The sequence below is a fragment of the Girardinichthys multiradiatus genome, chromosome 20 (genome assembly GCF_021462225.1).
Source record: "Girardinichthys multiradiatus isolate DD_20200921_A chromosome 20, DD_fGirMul_XY1, whole genome shotgun sequence".
NCBI classification, from domain to species: Eukaryota; Metazoa; Chordata; class Actinopteri; order Cyprinodontiformes; family Goodeidae; genus Girardinichthys; species Girardinichthys multiradiatus.
This window is the reverse complement of record NC_061812.1, coordinates 17,344,747-17,362,566: the sequence shown is the minus strand read 5'-3', so window position 1 is coordinate 17,362,566 and position 17,820 is coordinate 17,344,747. Positions and strand designations below refer to the sequence as shown.

The window sequence follows — 17,820 nt, the reverse complement described above, 5'->3', positions numbered from 1 at the left end:
GGCTATTCTCCTCTTAGATCATCTCCACTGAAACGTTTGTGTTTAATTTCTTTCTGTTTCTTTTGGTTTCAATGTAAACATTTTAGCTGGATTAGCTCACTTGCTGGTCATGAGTGCAAGTAAAGCTGTCAGTCTTTTTGCAAATGCATGCAAATGCACATACATACATACATACATACATAAATTAAAACAAGTAAAGCTGTCAGTCTTTTTGCAAATGCATGCAAATGCACATACATACATACATACATGCATACATACATAAGGTACTTTAATTCCATCTACTTTAATTTAGGCCTTTATTTCACTTCCATGTCTTGAATGAATCATTGTATCTGTTATTTGCATATTTATATTTAATTTCATTGTTTCTGTAGACATCCACCATCTCTTAAAGCCTATGAGGTTGTTTAAAATAGTTTAAAAATATTATTGTTAAATATTTTGTTAAAACCTCCCATTACAGTTATTTAAACCCTTACATTAATGTTATCCATAATCATTCCTAATTGCTACAAACAGTTAAAGAAGTTTTATTTTCCTTGACATGCTGCTGTGTGACTTTCTTGATTAGCTCAGACTAACGATTAAAAAAATAGAAAACTGAGATAATGAGATGGGCTGAGTCAAGCTGATGCAAAGATACACTCAATCAGACCCGGACAAACAATATCACAGCCATTGTGATCAGCTTTGTATTCTTTTGTGTGTGAGAGTAAAAGCTTATGCCAAATAGGATGAGGGGGATGGGGCAGAACAGATATGATGATGAGAAAGAAGAGCTGCACTGGTGCAGTAATGGTGTGCCCCACATCAGATAGATCTCTACATTATTAAATGTGCTACAGATTGCTTTGCTTGGTTTGAACCCCAGAAGCACACCAGAGGAGCAGAGACAACTAAGATACACACTTTGGGTAAAATAATGAAGAAGGATCATTGTAAGACGGAGGGTGATTTAGATTTCTTTAGGGCAGACCATAGAATTTGGGGGATTTTGTGTTCACTGATTCTTGATGAGACACGTAACTTGGCTGATATCAAATGAAGAGAGTGTCATAAAAGTGGAAGGAGTGCTGACTTGAAAATTTATTAGTGAAATCTAATTATTCCTGCTGTAAATCAGAAGGAATTCAAAACTGGCACAACCATCCTCCCGTTTAATTTAGGAAGTATTAAAGGTATTACATTTTTGATACCTAAGTAATGTCAGGGAGTAAATATGGCTATACTGGCTTTATGTTACCAGTTAGGAGATACCACAAGGCAAAGAAGAAAAAATAAATAATGGGAATATGGCTTTCCAGTACGGTTTTCAAAGGTTCGTTCCCGTGTGACTTAGCTTGCTGCTGATTTTTTTTTTTTTTCTTGGTTGGACTCAACCTATAGCTACTCAATTGGAAAATTTGATGAAACAACTTACAAATTGGAAGCATTTCTATAAATGGTTGTGTCATGGAAGCAGCAATGAATGACAGCTTACATGCAAGGACTGCCACTGACCTCCAAACCATTTTCTATGTTGTTCTCAATCCACTTTGATATGAATATGGAGTTGTACGTAGGGTCATTTTCCATTTAAAAGACTAATTTGTTCCCAAGCTTTAACTTCCTGGCTGATGTCTTGAGATATTATTTCAGTATTTCTACATAATGTTCTTTCATCATGATCCTGTCTATGTTGTGAAGAGCACTAGCTCCTCTTGCTGCAAAATACCCACAAAACATGATTCTGCCCCACACATTCTTTAGAGTTAGGATGGTGTTCATGGTGCTTCATGCTTTTTCTTCCAAATGTAACAATGGTGGTTAAAGCCAAACACTTGAAGTTTATTAGACTACAGCATGTTTCTAAATATCTATTTCTTTGTCTCCGATTGCATTTGCAAAATGTAATCTGCATATATTGCCTGTATAGTAATAGCTTCTTTCATGCTGAGTGGCCTTTCAGTGGTTCTTGTTGGTACAGGACTTGTTTCACTGTGGTTTGTGATATTCTCTTACCAGCTTCAGACAGCATCTTAACAAGGTCTTGATTTTGTTTCTGAGATGATATGCACATTTTGCAGCAAAACATGAATAGTATGATGTTTACACTTGTGCATAATTGTTCGAACAGATGAACGGGTTTCATGAAATCCTACCCCAGGAGGGAACCAGACTTGTGGGGGTCCAGTTCTCTCCCTGTTACCTTGGCTGATTTTTCCATGATGTCGCACAAGGAAGCAATATGTTTGAGGTGTTGCATCCTCAGATGTTGTAAATTACACCTTAAAATTTTACTAAGACATGACATCATCTTTAGGCCTTTCCCAAAACTGCTTTAAAAATATAGAAATCCTCATATATACAAACCTTTTATTTTTAAGAAATAAAAATATAATTCCTCCTCTCATTATTCTATGGCATTTGGCAATTAATTGTGTAAACTTTGCTGACCTGAACCTGCAAAAAACCTGTGATTTAATGTCAGACAATGAGGAAAATAAATGTTTCCTGTCTTTTTATGTGGTATAAATATATGGTTTTAGGCGTATTTAAGTCTGTAAAGGAGTGTTGGGATTATGAATCTGAGAATATAATTTAATATTTAATATTCATATTTTATCAAATAATATTTCAATTTGTTAAGGGTTGTCCTGTGAATACCAGCCCAGTAAGGCGATGGTATTAGGACAAAATAAAAAGGTGTGAGACGAGCTCTGACATTATTGAACAGCAAAACTCTGCACATATATGGAATGACTTCACACAATTTCTTAAAATACAAGAATTTAACAAAAATAAGTCAACTCAAAGTCAAACATATTTCAATCAACAAACTCTTTACTATGCTAAAACAATCCAACTAAACTACCAAGCAGAATTAAAGAATAGGGAAGACTTGCTATGAATCAGAAAAAGGAGGACCCAAGATTCAGCCAGACACAGTACTGAAAGTTTAAAAGGTTTATTCAGCCACAGGAAAACGTCACACAGGTAACACTCCTCACAGCTTCCAGGAATCACTGAGGCAGAAAGAGGGATTAGTGACTTGTAGTCTCTCCAGATTTTGCAGGGATCAGAAAAGACACTAACCTGCTTTTGTCTTGAGTGGAACTTGAAACCCAGAGGGGAAACCTCAGTGGGCGGCAGGCGGTAATCTCCACAGCACAGGTAAGAAGTGACTCCAGGTTGAATAATCCGAGGGCTAGGCTGGCTCAATAATCCAAGGACCAAAACAGGGTCAACGATCGGGACAAGAGGCGTCAGGCAAGGGGCAGGCAGAGGCATAAACCAGATGCAGGAAACAAGGTCGACAACCAAAATCCAAATAGTCCGACAGGGAGCAGGCAGAGGCATAAATCCAAATGGCAAGGCAAGGTCAAGAACAATGATCAGACAGGAAGGAACGCTGGATCTCTACTCACAAGAATGGCTTTCAAAAATCTGGCACCATCTGCTGGTCAGAGTCAGTATAAATCAGGGAAGACACAGGTGCTTGGCATTCCACAGATTGCACTACACTGCAGCAGCCACCAGGTGCATCTAATCTGCTGACTGCAGCCAGGGAGACAGGGTAGAGCAGACGTGCCAGAATCATAACAAGACTAATGGGCTGTGTACAATATAAACAATTTGATTAAAGATGGTTGAAACCATGACCGAAGAGTGATGCAACATTACCATGCAATGTTTATGTTTGAGAACCACGGATTATCTTGAAGAATCTGGAAGTGAAGTTAAGTTAGTCTTGGAACCAACTTAGGCAATAATCAGCATACCTTTAGACAACCATTCACAATGCAAGATCAGGTAAAATATTATTTTAATAAAATAATGTTTTAAGAATGATCTGCTGAATAAAACCAACCTTCTGGATGATAATTTCTCAACGGTGTCTAATTAGCTGCCTTTATTTATTAAAATAATATTTAAAGAAATATTATTAAGGGAATGGTAAAACATCTAAGGACGTATTTTGGAAAAGAGCCAAATCTTTCTGGAGAAATGGGGCTTAATGGTGTTTACTTAGTTATTAAATTTAGTAAAATGATGTTAGGGACACATTATTTACTGGATTGAAAACTAACCTTTCTGGGTAAATATTATTTGGCAGCAAGCATGTGTCCTTACCGGTTAGCAGTTGAAGCTAACAAAGAAGCTGATAGCTTAGCACCAAAATCAAACACACACCTTTAAAATACCTCGGTTAATAAAAGGGTTAAAATGCATAAGCGCGCCGGCGCGTTATGATCAATCTTCTGTTTAAAATCACACTTTAATAAAGTTTGTCTTAACTTTAAAAACACACAAACACAGAACACAACCTGAACACGTGTGCTGCAGATATTCTGCTAGCACCAAGATAGCTGAGTTCAACACAAACAAAACCAAACTTCATAAAATGAAAAATGTTTAGATCATTTCAAACTAAATCTTTCTATATTATTCTGCCCAAACACTTAACCTCATGAACTGTGGTGAGGAACATTGTCCAAGGCGGCGAAGTTTGAAGAAACGTCCACAGTCTTTAAACGGTTAGCTACAGCTAACCTCCTTAGCTGTGGGGAGTGGCGGCTGTTCTGTCGGCCGGTCTGTGAACAAACGGTTAGCTGCTAGCTAACCTCAGTATCTGTGGATGAAAGATGGCCGTTCTGTCCGCCAACCACATTGCATGTTACCGTAACCACGATGATGCGGTCTCTGCTGTCTTCATTCCAGACTGGGAGACCGCTCCGCTCGGCTTCGTAGAGACCGCTTCTTTGTAGGGAACTTCTCTGGGACAATTTGCTTCTGCAGGCTTTGCATATGATCGATGATCGTTTGACATCCTTGGACCCAGTTGAAGAGTTTATGTCTGTTTGCCAGCAAAGAGACATTAGCGCGCTGCCTCTCCGATCCTGGTCCCGCAAAGAGGAACAGTGGAAGAGAAAGACTTGTGGGAAAAGTGGGGGTTTTATGCGGGCAGTGGCATCATGGGAAGTCCGCTGTTACCCCCCTTCCCTCAGTTGCTGGAAGTCAGTTAAATGTAATTTATTTAGAAAGTTCCAGAAAAGTTTGTACTGGAGTTTAATGTTGAAATCCATGGCTGGGTCCCAACAGGAGAAGCATTCACCTTTTCTTGGTGCTTGTATATATGTTTAAACGTATTGAGACACATGACAAAAGAAATGACAGATTAGAAATACATTTCACAAATACTGCCCAAGCTGCATGCAGAATATCAGTAGAGCAAAGATTCAATTAGATCAAGAATTAGAAAATAAAGAGTAACAATTTAGTAGGTTTGAGAAAGAAAATAAATAAATATGTAAATCATATATGCAGGAAGGCATGCAGAGGTGAGAAAAACCATGACATTTCTATTTTTATTGTAAAATTATTTATCATTGCTCTCATTTATTTGGTTGAGATTACATCACATTGCATGTGAGATTGCACATTTGGCGGTTCTTTTGTTTAAAGACAAAGTGAAAGCAAAGGAGGCACGAAGCAGCCTTTATGATGAAAAGAAAGAAGCCACTTCTATATAAATGTGCAAAAAACATAAAACAGAGAAGAAAAAAAAATCGATAAGACATTTATTTTTATTTTGTTTTGAATTTTGTATAATTTGTCATCATTTTCTTAGCTACTGAGCAACTTTAAACTAAAAGCAGTTTGAGAGGTTAGTTTGAACACTATAAAAATGAGGAGGCTTGGTTGCGAGCCTTTTTCTGTTTTGTTTTGTTTCAGTCAGCTGAGAGTTGCAATAATAGACTCATCACTGCCAGAAAAGCATTTTTATTGGCTTTTTTCCTCATTCTGCAGCACAGATGGGCTGCACGCAGTGACGAGACAGTCTAATAATCAACGGCGTGAATGCCAAACTTGACTCTTGTCTTGACTCAAATTGTTGTGTCCCTTTCCGTTAAAAACCAAACCAGAACTTCTTGTTGTTCAAACAATTTAAGTTAATGTACTGTGATTTTGACAATTAAACTTTGTCCATTTGGCTCCAGTGTGAGTGCATCTGCAGTGCAACATCAGAGTATATTTTTTAAATTGTACAGCTCCCACTATGTTGTGTTTTTTCGTGTTTTGATGATGAAGGCAGCTCATCTTCACCCGCAACAATGTCTCATTTGGTTCTCAGCAGGTCTCAGATTAATTAAAATACTTGAAAACTGCTAAAAAAAATGGAAAGGGATTTGCATTTTTCCAAAATCTGAGATTGAAATGACGTTCAAAGCCAGTTGCTGTCTAATAAGAACCTCAAACAAGAGCAGAAGCATCATACAGAAAATATATAACTTCAAATTAAAGGAAAGGAGTAGACATGGTCCTTTTATGTTGCTTGGCAATTTTATTGCCTTTGTTGAGAAATATGTTCAATTTTATAGTTGTAGAACATGTGCAAAACTCTGATTTAACTTAAAGGTTTACTTGACTGGTCCATTTTCTGGAATTTATCTGAGATTAATTCAAACTCCTTCAAAACACTAAAAATAAGACTGAATTGGATTTATTCCTATAAAGAAAGAAAGACACACATTAATTATCATTCAAATGAATTGTATTTCATTTAAGAAGGTTTTTCATTCACTTTTCATTTGATGCATAAAGCAAATGAGAGAAACCAAGGAATGGAGAAACAAGCACACCAATGGCACTTTGAACACAGCATACTTTTAAGTAGGAATATTATATGCAAGTTGGAAAACATGCACACTCACTTACAGACACACATCATTTGCAGTACCAAGGGATGCATCGGTTGCCAGGCAACTAGGTGGTGTTCTAGAAAAAAGTTACAAGGCTGTAAAACATAGATTTGGATGTAAATTCAAAATACTCAATATTATTAGGACGTTTTACTGTATCCAAGTCAGCTGTTTTATTCTAACATGTATGGCTCCTTCCATGCAGTGGTTGTTTATGTTCTACATAATAAATCTTTCTAGCTTCACCTAGCAAAGCTCCTTTGAGCTTTACAGTTGAGCCTTCCTTTTGATTTTAAGAAGAAACAGAAATGTAAACAGCAGAGCATTTACGTAAAGTAGCAGTTTTAAGGTGAGGAAGCAGTCACACTGCGTGGGCTTAAAGTTATAAAATTTTAGTAGAAACTTTTGTCACAGGTTGCTACAGAAAGGTTCAACAGTGATATCAGTCTAACAATAAATAGACATCAGGTTACGTGTGTTAATGTATGTATTATCTGTTGGACTCTGACGGGAGCGAGAGAAGAATTAGGAGAAGGCTGTGGACAAGCCTATAACTTGTAAATGAAGCAAGATGTCTGTCTCACCGGTACGTTTTCTCTGTCAGAAAGGTTTTCACACTACTTGGTGAATACTTCGTGTTAGGCTGTTTATGGTCAGGAGAGCATTGGTAGAAGGTGACAATGTTTTCAAATAATCTGAAATATAGTCATAAGACATAATTTAAAGGAAAAACACTATATAACCTTTTGTTTTTTCTCATTTCACAAATTCTACAGTATTTGCAATAATCCTCCAGTTAGCATAGTGGACAGTTACCTTTTTGCACCAAAATATGAAAACATGTTAAACAAAATTAACCAAAAGGCTGACCCAGCTGAGACATTGCATTTCATAGTTCAAAAGGGACAAAACTAAACTAAATTTGAGTTTAAATATTGTGCAGTGTAATTGACAGCATTTCCAATGTGGGGCTCAGCCCTGGGTAAAAATCAAGCCCTTTATTAGATAACAGGGCATGATGCTAGATGTCACCTTCTCTGTTCTCCTTTCTGCTCTGTTTGGATGCACAGCAGTGCTCCATCCACAAACACAGTGCACAGAAAACATAGACTCAGCTATGAAAGCACTCATACTTTTTTGTTGCAGTTATTTTGTTTTTTTCTGCTTCACTGTGTCCAGAACTAAACTGATTGTTTGCTTTGTGGCAGAAATAGATGAAGATCGGCTCCCAAACCAGTTGTATAAGGTAATTCAATCATGCTCTCCGAAACACAGTTTCACTTAAATATGATTCTAGAATAAAATTCCATGAACTGTGTTGTTTTAGTTAAATTGAGTTTCATCTAAATCCCATCCTTGTGCTTTCTGCTTAGCTCATTATGTAGTGTTGATATTTTCCAGGCTGCCCTGTTGAACTCCCCTCGACAACGAAGAAAAGGACAAAAGGGGACACCGACAATGAAAGGTACACTGCAATATATGTAAACTGTGTGGTGGCGACAAACCATGTTAAAAAACACACCTTAACTGCCCATAATCCCCATCACTTTGCTGTCAATATAGAACAGGTTCCTTTCCATTCCAAAAAATACACAAAATGTTAATTCTGTAAAACACAAAGCCCTTTTATATTTTCACAGTCAGTTCTATTTCTTGAAAAGCTAACCTTCCGCTAAGGTATCAATGTATTTTGTGAAGTAACTTAAGTTTGATATTTTACATAAGCTTTACTTCCTCTTTTGTTCACTTTTATTCTAAAGCACAATGAACAAGCTGAAATCAGTTTCTTAAGGAAAAAATGTGAATATATGCTGTTATTTCCCTCCTGCAAAATCTGCTAAATTTTGCTAATACGGATGCGTTACCAGAAGTAGAATGTTTGAATAGGTCCACTATATCTGCCTTTTGGAGTTTGTCTGAAAGCTGATAATGTTTTAGAGCATACAGTGCAGGAGTGCAGGAATACATTAATTTATCATCCATCCATCCATCCATCCATCCATCCATTGGGCGTGAGGTGGGGTATACCTTGGACAGATCACCAGTGCAGTCACACATGAATATAGCATTAAACATTTTTATTAATGACTGTACTGTCAAGTTGTACTTTAAAGTATTTTGTTCCCCACAATTTGAATTTTGTTTTTGTTTTTTTTACTCAAAATATATGTTATGAATGGATATAAAACTACTTATAAATTACAATATTTTAATTCAAACATTATAAGTAACATGAACAAAAAAATAAGTCATCATTGCATCTCATTTTAATTTTTTAGGTTTATCTAGCTTTCACTAGTTACGCTTTGACTTAAAAATGTTGTCTACATGAGAAGAAGCATATTGTTTTTTTTTGGAATTTTCATTAAATGCAATCAGTGGAGCAAACATAAAACTAAGAAAACAATAGACAAATGTTTCAGCTTAAAAGGTTTTTAGGTCACATTAATAAATAGGCTATTATAACTACACAGTTCTCAGGGATGTAAATAGTTGGAGGGAAATATGCAGTCAAAGTGAGAATACTTCTCATTAAATCAACAAATAAGCATTTTGGGAGATAATTGTTTTTTTATGTGTTTAATAATTTGTTGGAGCTGTGGTTTGATGCTCTGCAAAAATTAAGTGATAATTAGTGTGCTTTAGTTTAAAAGTGTTAAATTATGAAAGGAGGTGAAAAAAGAGCTTAAAAAATTATTTTTGTTAATATTGAAGTGTTTTTGGTGGTTAATTGGATATCAACGGCTCCTAGCTTTTGGTAGATGAATTCTTTTCTTTATTTATTTTCCTCCAACAGACGTTTCATCCTCACACCTCTTTATCTTGTTTGGTATTTAATAACTCCTCTTTTCTCTTGTTAATTTCTTTTCTTCTCTCCCTTCTCACAGAGCTGCAGTTTCTTGTAGAACATCACCTGTACAGGCAGCAGCAGGGAGCTGGAGACGAGTGCTCCTCAGAGAGCTGTCTGTCTGACCGGCCCAGCCCCGACTCCGTTCCCACTGGTGAGGAACTCCCACATGATGACGAGGCCACTGCAGAGGCCTTTGAAAAATTGCGCTGTCAAATGGAAGGTAAGTTAAAAACCAAGAAAATATGTATTATTTACTGTTTGCTAGTGGCTGTTTGTTGAACAGCATACGTTAATTCAAAACCTAACTGCATATTCAGTGCGTTAACATATCTTGGTCATGTAATGTCCCCATTTCTTGGTTAATGTGTGTTTTGCACTGAGTTAACTGAGTTAAATTTTCTACGTGGACATGTCACTTTTCCTTGAGAGTTTAGCAGATGTAGGCAGAATCAAAAAATGATAGTGAGAATAAATATTTTCTCCAAGATAGTCCTTCTATTATAATTGTTAACATTAAATATTAAGAAGTTCACGTTATTTGTATACCTACATTTTTGCAAGAAAATCAATAGACAGAAAATCTTTTTTTTTTCACCAAACCTATTCCAATGATGAAGCTACAATAGCTTGCGAAGCTGCAATTGGTTTAACGGGTCGCTTCGCCAGTTCTTTGCTTGGACACATGAAAGAGGCTGGAAGCAGCAGTCATTTATACAGTAAATTATGAACACCTCCTTGTTAGTTTCACTTTTACTCTACAAAGTTTAGGACCAAAATAAATAAATAAATTAATTAATAAAATCAAAGTTTTTACATAAACCTAGAAGTCATGATTGAGACTTGCAGTCATATTCAATTAATTGGAATATCATTAAGTTCCTTTTTTCACTAACTTATTTCACTAGGTGAAACACATTATATAGATTAATGACAGACAGACTGCTGATTACACGCCTTTATTTCTGTTAATTATGATGATTTCACACTTACAACTAATGAAAACACATTTAGGATTAGAATATTACATCAGACCAATAAAAAAACAAATTTTTTATACAGAAATATGGGTTTAATAAAAATTATGTTTAATACCAAAGTATGTTATTTTCTAAAAGTATTTTTAATCTGACAAACGAGCTTCATTGGAATGCATATTCTAATTTGAATATGACTGTATTGCCAGCTGCTTTATTAATGCCTATTGAAACGTTGTGTATCTCCTGTTTGTATTGGTGTTTATAAACACTGCTCAGAGGTCAGAAATACAGATGAGCTTTCTCATTTGGAAGCATATCATTTCAAAGAGCATTTTACAAATTAGACTAATTATAGACTGGGATATCTTTGCAGAAATAACAAGACAAATAATCTTTGTTTTGTAGTTTTCTATCTACCCTACTCCTGTCAGTATTGCTATACAATTTATCATTTCTTCTTTTTTGTGAAAATGAAATGTTAACATGCTAGTTGCTAATAAGTGTATGATAGGACAAATATACAAAATTGTGATAGATTGCTTAATTTAAAAGCCACAACAGAACTCTTTTATATGAGGAGAGATTTGCAAATAAATCAGCAGCTTTGTTTATTTAGTGATTAAAATCTTCTTAATTTATAAACAGTAAGTACAAAGACTGTATGCTAACTATGCAGACACTTATTAACATAAATTTCTTCTCTTAAAACTCTCAACAAGATAGATTTGTAGATACTGTCATTTAGCTGAACTATTTTTCTTTCAGTGACAAAAATAGCCTCGCTTAGGGCAACTTATTCATTGGAATGGCAGGTGCAGCGTACAGCACACACTCACTTGTCAGCAATTGCCCGTGACTAATGCATTCTGAGTGGATGGGACTTTATTTTCTGAAACAGTAATACTGTACCATTGTGTAATGGATACAATTTTAATTCACCTCACAGTGTGGCATGCAGCATGAAAAGCTGCTCTTCAAGATTACCAGGCTCTTTATGAAGCGTTCACCAGTGGAGGTCTAAATTAAGTTTTTACTCTAGATGAATAGAGCAAAGAGGAAGCTTGGGAAAGCAAATCAATGACCATTAACGCCAGTCCTGTGGAGTATGGATTCACTCAAAGATCAGTGGTTTAAATTTGTTCTGAGGAGTAAATAACCTTTAACTGTAAATGCCAGGTGGCATTGACTGAGGAAAGGTGGAGCAGCTTTGTTCACTAACATCGCTTAAAAACCACTGCTGCAGGATATTGTTTTGTCTTGAGCATGTTGAGTGGCTGGGCTTTTTCTCAGATCAACTTCTATTTGTTTCTCTTCTCCATGCAGAGTTCTCCAGGGAGAGTCTATTAGATGCTGACAGTGATCTTGAGTGCCCCCTCTCCAAGGAGAAAAACGATTGTTCCAGTGTGGCCAGCGTAGCAGATCCCTCGTCCCAAAAAGAAAATGCACAGACTGGTAGGAATGGATGAGCCTTGCTTACACACAATTCTTTTCCTCCCACATCTGCATTTTTGTTTTACTTAGGAACATTTTCATTGTCTATTTTATCAAGTACGCAGTATTTATGCAAGGTAAACAGGTAAACAAGATTCGGTCTGTTTCATATAATCATGGTTAGTCAATCATTACACTGTGAAATGGTTTTGATGCACACTTCCTGGCTGGAATATCCAGGAAGACAACCACCCAGCTGCTGGAGGCTTGTAGATGAGTCTCAAGAGATTGAATATAGGTGCTAATGACTAAACTGTTCAAATTAAAACCAGACTATTCAAGAATTTTTTATCCGTAGCCCTCGTAAAAAACTTACTACTATAAACAAATAAACCACCTAATATGATACATGCTACTTTGAACAAGTGAGGTACAGTGGGCCTTTTGGCATGTGGAGTGATCCAGTCTTTAAACATGTCTGCATGTTTAAATTATTACTACCTTACTAACATATATTGCGGATGGCTTGAGAAAAACCATTAGGAAAACTGTTGTTGGAAAAAAGCAAAAAGCTTTTGTGTGATACCTGACAAGGATGCAGAATTTTCAAATTAACATGAATCAAGCAGCTCTTTAAACAGTAAGTCTAGTACGTTTATGAAGGAAGGTAGTAAGCTTTTGTCAACCCAAACAGGAAAGTAATTGAATATTAATTTATTTTTCTGGAGTAATATTCTTTAGATCTGATACAATGGATAGTAGAAATTGATCTAAGCCAAACTTTTTTTAGTACTGCTACTATTACAAGTAAAGGTTGTCTCACTGAAGGATGCTGATTGGTTCCAATAATGCACCCTTTACAACAAAGACATATATAAAACCTGGAGGATTGATTTTTCTGTCATGAAAGGATCCAGGTGCCCCATAGATGCCATCGCTACAGACTGACTCTCACATGTTAAGACTAGCCTGCTCTGTTTACTTGTTTGTTTGTAGGTAGCATAAGAGAGGGTCTTTTAATTAAAGGGTTGTATGTGTTTTTTTTACAAACCTTTTCAATGTGGCTTCATCATTATGTAATCAATTATTACATTTTGCAATCTGTAATGTCTGGTTTTGTGAATCGAGACTAGATTTAAGTTTTTGTATTTTTTGGTATTTAAATATTTTGTTGGATTATGGAAATGAATAATCATATGTAAATAGTGAAACCTTTCTTACAATTTAATTTAATTAGGTTCAAACACAGGAAACGATGGGAACATCTATTATCAAGTTGAAAATGCACCAACCAATAGAAGTGCAGTTCAAATTCTATCACTTCTGTCAGTCTGCCCCAGGGCAGCTGTGGCTACATTGTAGCTCACCACTGTCAGGGTGTGTATGAATGGGTGAATGACTGATTGTAGTGTAAAGCACTTTGGAGTCTCTGGGTACTTGATAAAGTCCTATAAGAGTTTAGGCCATTTACTATTTACCATTCAAATATCCAGTTCCTGGGAAAATTGGAACTGTGACATAAAAGGTCATAAAACAACTTCCCACAGAGATGTCTGAAACTGCAAATACCTGGATGGTGGAAATGTTTATTTGCACTTGCAACGTAAATACACTTTTGAAAAATGTGTCTTTATACTTTTTGGATTTTCTGCTTTGTAGAGCTGCAGTATTCGTACATTTGATTAGCTGTATGGGCTTTGTCATGCGTAATCACATAATAATCATATCTATTTTGTATTTGTTTATTTTTGTTTTAGAAACATGACTGAAATTGTCAGGGCTATTCAAATGTAAGTAAGTAAAGTGTATTTATATAGCACATTTTGCAGATAAAAGTGCCCCACAAAAGGAGTATAAACAATAAAATATGATTAGATACAAGAGAAATAGCCAATTAATACAAATAGTTAAAGACAAATGTTTTTGCAGCAATGTTACAGGAACTTAAGAAAAAGCATGTTTGAATAAGAATGTCTTTAATTGCTTTTTAATTGAGGCATGGTCCCTTGCTCATTCAAACATAAAAAAACACTGTATTCAAAGGGCATACAAGAACTGGGCTTTACAGTGAATTAAATATTGAGCATGACTAGTCTTCAGAGGGAAAACAATCTTTTAAAAATCACTAAGGCCCTTATTAACTGTCTTCCAAAAATGTATCTGATGCTATAGCACTGAAAATGAATGATGTGATGACTGTATATGTTTATATAAAGAAAAAGACGTAAAAAAACATACATTCTCAAAGAGACAATAAAATACATTGCCATATATTTATTCATTCTTCATGGAATTCTTCTAAAGACATTTAAACCACAGGTATGCCTCTGTTTCTCTGCTCTTAGTATGTATTGTTTGTCTGTATTTTCAGACATGAAAGCAGGAGCATCCAGTGCAAATCAGACATCAGAGAAGAAGATGAAGAAAGGCAGCCTGGAGACAAAGAAATAAAGAGGTCTGTGCGGCCAAATGTTGTCCAGTCTGCTCAGTCAGCCCAAAACAGCGACAAAAGATTGTCCGTGCAGATTAAGATGCATCAGGGTATCTCTCACCCTCAGCAGCTGGGCCTAAGTTACCACTTCAAGAGCAAGAGAAAATATTTCTACATTTATTTGTGAAATAAATTCTCTTTAAAGAGACACTAACTAAACCACAATTTTTAAAATAATTTTTGGTGCATTGATCTGAAGCTAGCCAACTGTGTGTATAAATCTGGGATTCATACCTCAGTAACACAATCATAGTCATACTCAATACTTAATATTCCCTTTGATGATTTGGAAAAAAACAAGCTTAGCACTTGATTTCATTTTAGACATGTTTTACTAAATTAAGATGTAGTATTAGTTCTGCATTGCAAGTTTTACTTCAAATAAGTAAAATTGATCAGGACATCATCAACAACTGAAGCTAGTGAAATGATTTGAATTTAAATCCCAATTACAAACTTAATCCCTAATTGTGCAGTTAGTACATTTGTGTTGAGTGACATTTATATTCTAATGTATGTGCCACCTATATCATAATATCAGCTCTAAGTCTTGAAATTAATAACTGCCTGAACACTCTGAGCTATGATAATTGGTTAATTATTAATAAATTTAAGAATTACAGTTAGTCGACTTCTTCTAAAGTTAGTTTTTTTCTTACATCTGTAACAGTTGTTTAGCAAAACATGCACCTACACAGAAAGTGTCATCACATACATTATGTTTTTCCCAAAAGTTTGTTTCTTTTTCAATATTGTTTCAAGCATTCGATGCACATTACTGCAATGATTGTTTAGCATAGCTATAAATGCTTCTGAAACGAAATGAACCAACAACTCAACAGAATACTGGAATGTTTTTGGTCATTAGAGCACGAGTCATTGTAGCAAATCTGTTGCAGTAACAACTCTGTACACTTTGTCTACTATGGATTTTCAAAATCACATTTTTAGCTTAAGTTGAAGATATCTGTGCACAGAATAATTAATCATTACACAGCAAAGTGTACATGATTAAGTATATGTTTTCATATTAATTATATGATGATTGATTTTCCCCTTAAATACTGTAGAAAATATTAATTTTTAGACAAAAGTAGACATAATGAGAAGACCTTAAAGAAAATAAACATCCCCTTATCTTTGTCTTATATCACTTTTTTCTTAACACTGGGTTAAATCATTTAATGGGAAAGATCCCTTTGCACATTAACATTCAACCTTGCTGCAAATTTCTTCCCAGGGGCCACTCACCTCATTACTACAAAAGCAGCTGCCAAAACATAGTAACTCTTTTCATCACTAAACTCTTCCTTTCTCATTGATATAGTAACACAACTTTTTGTAGACTTTGGTTTCCATTCATAAATTGGTTGTGGTTGCCTTAAATCAGTAAAGCTGACCAATTTTAATAAGAAAAAAGCATTAAAGTACTTTTTAACAACATACAATACTACTAGTGTTTACTTCAAAAATAGATATCCAAATGCTGGAGGTCTTCTGATCAGGATTGTCCTGATGCCAATCCAAGTTAAGAATAGGCTGATGCTGAGTGCCAGTCCAGTACTTTACTGAAGTTACTAAAGTGAATTTCATGCATATGCTTATAAACTTGGTAAAATAACACACTACACATTGTCAGTTTTACAACTCACTGACCATTGGCATTTCAAATGCTACAGTTTTTCTTCTTCTTCTTCTGATTCTTACTTTTCTTGACAGAGATATATTTTGTCCAAAACAGGAGATTAAGCTGGACAGTCTCAATATGCTGCTCTAACATGCATGAAGTGGGTTAACAAAACTACTCTGATGTTCTGACAACCCTTCAACATACACATGCATGGCTTCATTGTTTGTTTCTAAAAATGTATCTGACTCGACACATACAGAAACAGTTTCTAATAAATGTACAGGGGTTGGACAATGAAACTGAAACACCTGCTTTTAGACCACAATAATTTATTAGTATGGTGTAGGGCCTCCTTTTTGCGGCCAATACAGCGTCAATTCGTCTTGGGAATGACATATACAAGTCCTGCACAGTGGTCAGAGGGATTTTAAGCCATTCTTCTTGCAGGATAGTGGCCAGGTCACTACGTGATACTGGTGGAGGAAAACATTTCCTGACTCGCTCCTCCAAAACACCCCAAAGTGGCTCAATAATATTTAGATCAGGTGACTGTGCAGGCCATGGGAGATGTTCAACTTCACTTTCATGTTCATCAAACCAATCTTTCACCAGTCTTGCTGTGTGTATTGGTGCATTGTCATCTTGATACACGGCACTGCCTTCAGGATACAATGTTTGAACCATTGGATGCACATGGTCCTCAAGAATGGTTCGGTAGTCCTTGGCAGTGATACGCCCATCTAGCACAAGTATTGGACCAAGGGAATGCCATGATATGGCAGCCCAAACCATCACTGATCCACCCCCATGCTTCACTCTGCAACAGTCTGGGTGGTACGCTTCTTTGGGGCTTCTCCACACCGTAACTCTCCCGGATGTGAGGAAAACAGTAAAGGTGGACTCATTTAATTCTGCCGTGATTTGGGCAGCCGTGGTTTTATGTTTTTTGGATACAATCCGGGTTAGCACCCGAACATCCCTTTCAGACAGCTTCCTCTTGCGTCCACAGTTAATCCTGTTGGATGTGGTTCGTCCTTCTTGGTGGTATGCTGACATTACCCTGGATACCGTGGCTCTTGATACATCACAAAGACTTGCTGTCTTGGTCACAGATGTGCCAGCAAGACATGCACCAACAATTTGTCCTCTTTTGAACTCTGGTATGTCACCCATAATGTTGTGTGCATTTCAATATTTTGAGCAAAACTGTGCTCTTACCCTGCTAATTGAACTTTCACACTCTGCTCTTACTGGTGCAATGTGCAATCAATGAAGACTGGCTACCAGGCTGGTCCAATTTAGCCATGAAACCTCCCACACTAAAATTACAGGTGTTTCTGTTTCATTGTCCAACCCCTGTATGTCTCTCTCCTGCTGATAATGTTAGGCAAACAATCCTACAATTTAATGAAAAGTGTTTAAGCTGTGCTGTGTGCAGCTGTATCCTAAACAGAGAGCTGTCTGTGCAAGAAAGGAGGCATAGCAAGTCACCGGACACAGACATGGGCCCATTGCAGCCTCTCTCTCTCTCTCTCTCTCTCTCTCTCTCTCTCTGTGAACATCCAAAACGTTTGATTTTTAGTGGAAAAACCCAGATTTGAAAAACACAATAATGTGCACAAATTGTTTTGTAAGTTGCACAGAAGAAAATTTGTAGTGATCGTTAAAAATTGGCCTTGCAAATCGCAACATGTTGTTGGTGTGGCTAATACAATCAAAGGCATTAAACCAACATCATGAGTGGAGTTTTGTCA

The 17,820-nt window shown here is 36.2% G+C and overlaps 1 protein-coding gene across 4 annotated transcripts in view; it reads left to right on the top strand.

Moving 5' to 3' along the window:
• The window catches only part of LOC124857284 (protein phosphatase 1 regulatory subunit 1A-like), a 47,299-nt gene that overhangs the window by 26,912 nt on the left and 2,567 nt on the right, over positions 1–17,820 (top strand). Inside the window, exons 1-6 of one of the 4 annotated variants that reach the window (XM_047348492.1) lie at positions 6,725–7,272; positions 7,895–7,932; positions 8,088–8,151; positions 9,575–9,757; positions 11,838–11,966; positions 14,317–15,062. In XM_047348492.1, the coding sequence (XP_047204448.1) occupies positions 7,248–7,272; positions 7,895–7,932; positions 8,088–8,151; positions 9,575–9,757; positions 11,838–11,966; positions 14,317–14,396 (519 nt within the window). In that variant the 5' untranslated portion in view covers positions 6,725–7,247 and the 3' untranslated portion in view covers positions 14,397–15,062. The other 3 variants (XM_047348490.1, XM_047348489.1, XM_047348491.1) reach the window with 3 other exon arrangements.